Source organism: Notechis scutatus, chromosome 4 (assembly GCF_049901735.1).
Source record: "Notechis scutatus isolate UNSWTSFEM ecotype Mainland chromosome 4, rNotScu1.2, whole genome shotgun sequence".
NCBI lineage: Eukaryota > Metazoa > Chordata > Lepidosauria > Squamata > Elapidae > Notechis > Notechis scutatus.
In genome coordinates, this window is record NC_142012.1 from 137,562,609 (window position 1) to 137,568,608 (window position 6,000).

Genomic DNA, 6,000 nt, shown 5'->3' on the forward strand with positions numbered 1-6,000 from the left:
GATAGCTTAGATCAGGGTCTTCAAACTTGAAAGCTTTAAGACTTGTGGACTTTAACTCCCAGAATTCCTCCTACAGTGATGTTAGCTCAGGAATTTATTTATTTATTTTTTATTTTATTTATTTATTTGATTTGCCAATTGTTTACAAGATAATAAGTATAAGTGTATACATAGTTGTGAATACATGAAATGGGTACATATAAGAAAAATAAAAGAATAAGAGAAACAATAGGACAGGGACGGTAGGCACATTGGTGCGCTTATGCACGCCCCACAGACCTCTTAGGAAAGGGGTGAGGTCAATAGTAGACAGTCTAAGGTTAAAGTTTTTGGGGTTTGGGGAAGAAACTACAGAGTCGGGTAGAGTATTCCAGACATTGACCACTCTATTGCTGAAGTCGTATTTCCTGCAATCAAGTTTGGTGCGGTTAACTTTGAGTTTGTATCTATTGTGTGCTCTTGTGTTGTTATGGTTGAAGCTGAAGTATTCATTGACAGGTAGGACATTGCAATGTATGATTTTATATACCATGCTTAAATCAGACCGAAGACGGCGTAATTCAAGGTTTTCTAGTTCTAGAATTTCAAGTCTGGTGGCATAAGGTATTCTACAACGAGTAGAGGAGTGGAGAACTCTTCTTGTGAAATATTTCTGGACTTTCTCAATTGTGCTAATATCAGATACGTAATGTGGGTTCCAGACTGATGAACTGTATTCGAGTATTGGTCTAGCAAATGTTTTGTATGCTCTGGTTAGTAGTGTGATATTACCAGAGAAAAAGCTACGTAGGATTAGGTTAACAACTCTTAATGCCTTTTTGGCTATGTAGTTGCAGTGGGCTCTAGCACTTAGATCATTAGAGGTGAATATTCCAAGGTCCTTTACATAGCTTGGGTCATCAACAAGATCTTGACTATTCAGCTTGTATTTTATTTTCTGATTTTTTTTTGCCAATATGTAAGACAGAGCATTTATTTGTTGAGATTTGAAGTTGCCATTTGTTTGACCATTCTGATACATAGTCAAGATCTTTTTGTAGGGTAGCAGTATTGTCTGTGGTATTGAACAGCTTTACATCATCAGCGAAAAGAACGCAATTGCTCTTAATATGATCACAGAGGTCATTTATGTAGAGTATGAAGAGAGTTGGTCCTAGAACACTGCCTTGGGGACACCACTATTGACAGGTACAGAATTCGATAGGACGCTCCCAATTTTGACCATTTGTTGTCTGTTTGCCAGGAATGCTTCTATCCAGTTATGCAGTTGTCCAGAGATACCATAGGATTTTATTTTTAGGAGTAGTTTGTCGTGTACCACTGAATCAAAGGCTTTACAGAAGTCTATGTAGATTGCGTCTATTGCTTTGCCCTGGTCGAGTTGTGTCGTCCATATGTTTTTGCAGTGTAAGAGTTGCAGATTACAGGATAGTTTTTTCTGAAACCAAATTGTTTATTGGAGAGTAGGTTGTTTGTCTCTAAGTGGAGGATGATGGATTGGTTAATAATTGATTCCATGACTTTACAGGTGACGCAGCATATTTCTGGGAGTTGAAGTCCGCAAGTCTTAAAGCTTTCAAGTTTGAAGACCCTTGGTTTAGATAATAGCCTAGCACTAATCATGAAATCGGTTAAGTGCTTTTTCAAAATATTTCAACAGGCCATTGAACTACAAAAGGAACAAACAGGAAATTATTACTGCACTTATAGATGGTTTCTTTAAATCAGCCTACAAATTTTTAAAGATTATGACAAAAATAGAAGAGGATCGTTCGTATTTTAACAACAAATGTATCATAACTGTTCTTGAAGAAAACTGTGGTAATAAAATTTGTAAGGTTTAAAAGTCACAAGCATCCCGAAAAGACTATGTTATGTTTATATGATCATACTCCAGCCTAGCCCAAAAGAAAAAAAGTTCCTGAAGGAAAAAAATAATGCATTACTAAAAGTATCTGAAATTTCTGTTGTTCTATGATGCTACAAATCCTATCAATATTAGCAAAAACTACCAAATTGCTATGTAAAAATAACCTGGATGAATTATTTGAGGTCTTAATATTCTGAGAGACAATTATTGTTGGAAGTCTAAAACTGATATTCCTTATCCACAGATTACTAAATAAAACAGATTTTATGAAAGTCATTTATCATTACAGTATACGGGTGCAGGCTCAGAAGCTTCTGGACAAGCTTTGGCATCTCCAGGGTCATGTTTAGAAAAATTTCGTGCCCTTCCATTCATTGAATGTCATGGCCGAGGAACATGTAATTACTACTCAAATTCCTACAGTTTCTGGTTGGCTACGCTAAACTCAAGAAGAATGTTCAGGTATTTTTATTTACACTACTTTCTCTATGATGCAGCTTAAAATGAGTTGGTTCATTTTTCATTGTATGTAATATGCTACCCACTTGCCCAATTCACAAATAAAGCTGATATTTCTATCTTTATTTTGATATCTATCTGCCTTATTTAGCAAATCCCTCTGAGGGAGATGGGCAATTTCAAAATTTGATAAATACATTGTTTTATGACAACTGTTTTACTGTCAGGGCTGCCTTCTGATTCAAAGACAAAAAGATGCTTTGGACGATGTGTGTGTGGAATTCCTGCCATCAACTATTTAATCAGAAATAGCTTTTTTCAGGGTCACCCCAAATACTCGGGGGGAGGGGGTCATTATTTTCAAGAACTACAGAGAAATTCTATTTGAGGGCCTGTGGTTTATATACTCTACAGCAGATCTCTTCAAATGCAAAGCACTTCATTGTCCTAATTATTTTTACTTGTTGTACTTTGATTTAAATACAGGTGACTGACACTGATGTAGCATTTATTAGTTTAATGTTTAAGATATGGGAATTTTCTTTTATTTAAAATATATTATTCTCATTTACGTTTAAAGGAAACCAGTGCCACAGACTCTAAAAGCTGGAAATATGGAAAAAATAATTAGTCGCTGTCAAGTCTGCATGAGGAAACCCAACTGAGCAGAACTGTCATCTGAAAATGAAGTTCCAGTTTTTTTGCCAACAGAAAAGCCTGAAACTTAACCAAACGTTTTTATGAACTTTTAATATGTATTAGAACAGTACAATATTTGTACCAAAAATTAGAAAATCAGTGTTGTGCAATATTGAAAAGTGCAATGTTTTTATTGTTTTATTTTGCTAAAATAAACAAAAATACTAACTTAAAAAACTATTGGAATGCAATTTTTTATACTTACTTGTATCCTGCCTTTATTAATTTTATCAATAATTCAAGGCAGCAAACGTATTTAATACTTTTTCATCCTCCTATTTTTCCCACAACATAACCCTGTAAGGTGAGTTGGGGTGAAAGAATGACTGGCCCCAAATCACCCAGTTGACTTTCATAGCCAAGGCAGGGTTAAAGATTTCTAGTCTGATGCCTTAACTCCTAGACCAAAATATTTGATGTTTACAAGATTGCCAGTTTCCAAACACTAGTATTAATAGTGCCTTACATATTATGAACCATGGTATCATCAATTTTTTAAATGAAAAGGCTATAGTTCCCAATTGTGTTCTTGTGCTTTTCTAACTACTAAATGGAGTCAATAGCTATCATTGGATTATGTATTATTCAAATCAAATATTATGTAAACTGACATTTTGGCACAATATTAAAGGATATATTTTTTTAAAAATTAATAAAACATCTTTGAATGAAGCTTCTAAACTGCTATCTTCATTATTTATTCTTCCTTCAGTTACAAAGTGGGAAATTGCAGCATTTCGCTTCAGCGCAATGCCATACTTTGTTACTATCTGGAAAGGAATTTCCAGTATAAGAACATGTTGATTATTTAAATAGAATGTGCCATTATAACTTTGTTCCAATTTCCTGCCAAATATTGAATTCTTAAAATTTTGGCAGATGCAGCAGTGGCAGGGAGTAAGAGTTCTCCTTCACTGGAAGGTGACTATTGACCTCACCCCCTTCCTAATAGGCCTGTAGGGGGTAAGCATAAGCGCATCAATCATGCCTACGGTCCCTGTCCTATTGTTTCTTTTTATTTTTCTTATAAGTATCTATCTCATGTATTCAAAACTATGTTTATTCTTATACCTTGTACCTTGTAAGCGATTGACAAATCAAATAAATACTAAAATACTAACTGTGCAAGCAATTGCTCCCTTGCATCTTTTATCTTAAGCCAATTCAGTCCATTTGGAACCTGAACTATTCAATATAATGCACAAACAAAAGAAATTGATTAATTGTTAATAAGCTTAGTGTAATAAACCACTGGGTTTCTTTCACTGTAACTGCAGTCATTACCAATGTTACTCTTCATTTGCCTGCCGATCTCCTACTGTACTGAATAACACATATACAAGTAAGCCTTATTATATTTAGTGAACTTAATTCCCAGCTCCTAATAATATTTATTTATTTATTTATTTATTTATTTATTTGATTTGCCAATTGTTTACAAGATAATAAGTATAAGTGTATACATAGTTGTGAATACATGAAATGGGTACATATAAGAAAAATAAAAGAAGAATAAGAGAAACAATAGGACAGGGACAGTAGGCACGTTGGTGCGCTTATGCACGCCCCCTACAGACCTCTTAGGAAAGGGGTGAGGTCAATAGTAGACAGTCTAAGGTTAAAGTTTTTGGGGTTTGGGGAAGAAACTACAGAGTCGGGTAGAGTATTCCAGACATTGACCACTCTATTGCTGAAGTCATATTTCCTGCAATCAAGTTTGGTGCGGTTAACATTGAGTTTGTATCTATTGTGTGCTCTTGTGTTATGGTTGAAGCTGAAGTATTCATTGACAGGTAGGACATTGCAATGTATGATTTTATATACCATGCTTAAATCAGACCGAAGACGGCGTAGTTCAAGGTTTTCTAGTTCTAGAATTTCAAGTCTGGTGGCATAAGGTATTCTACAACGAGTAGAGGAGTGGAGAACTCTTCTTGTGAAATATTTCTGGACTTTCTCAATTGTGCTAATATCAGATACGTAATGTGGGTTCCAGACTGATGAACTGTATTCGAGTATTGGTCTAGCAAATGTTTTGTATGCTCTGGTTAGTAGTGTGATATTACCAGAGAAAAAGCTACGAGGATTAGGTTAACAACTCTTAATGCCTTTTTGGCTATGTAGTTGCAGTGGGCTCTAGCACTTAGATCATTAGAGGTGAGTATTCCAAGGTCCTTTACAGAGCTTGGGTCATCAACAAGATCTTGACTATTCAGCTTGTATTTTATTTTCTGATATTTTTGCCAATATGTAAGACAGAGCATTTATTTGTTGAGATTTGAAGTTGCCATTTGTTTGACCATTCTGATACATAGTCAAGATCTTTTTGTAGGGTAGCAGTATTGTCTGTGGTATTGAACAGCTTTACATCATCAGCGAAAAGAATGCAATTGCTCTTAATATGATCACAGAGGTCATTTATGTAGAGTATGAAGAGAGTTGGTCCTAGAACACTGCCTTGGGGGACACCACTATTGACAGGTACAGAATTTGATAGGATGCTCCCAATTTTGACCATTTGTTGTCTGTTTGACAGGAATGCTTCTATCCAGTTATTCAGTTGTCCAGTGATACCATAGGATTTTATTTTTAAGAGTAGTTTGTCGTGAACCACTGAATCGAAGGCTTTACAGAAGTCTATGTAGATTGCGTCTATTGCTTTGCCCTGGTCGAGTTGTGTCGTCCATATGTTTTTGCAGTGTAAGAGTTGCAGATTACAGGATAGTTTTTTTCTGAAACCAAATTGTTTATTGGAGAGTAGGTTGTTTGTCTCTAAGTGGAGGATGATGGATTGGTTAATAATTGATTCCATGACTTTACAGGTGACGCAGCATAAGGAGATTGGTCTGTAATTTTCAACTAGGCTTGGGTCTCCTTTTGAAGATGGGGATGACTGTGGCTTGTGACCATAGGTTAGGCAAGGAGCTGGTCCTGAAAGATTTTTCAAAGATTATGCTTAGAGGTTTGGCTAT

General features: G+C 35.5%; 1 protein-coding gene across 1 annotated transcript in view; it reads left to right on the forward strand.

The window, feature by feature from the left end:
• COL4A3 (collagen type IV alpha 3 chain) overlaps positions 1-3,700 on the forward strand; it is a 78,845-nt gene extending 75,145 nt beyond the window's left edge. Inside the window, exons 51-52 of the mRNA XM_087965048.1 lie at positions 2,160-2,332; positions 2,910-3,700. Of these exons, the coding sequence (XP_087821174.1) occupies positions 2,160-2,332; positions 2,910-2,994 (258 nt within the window). The 3' untranslated portion in view covers positions 2,995-3,700. The remainder of the gene's footprint in view (positions 1-2,159; positions 2,333-2,909) is intronic.
• The last annotated feature ends 2,300 nt before the right edge of the window (positions 3,701-6,000 follow it).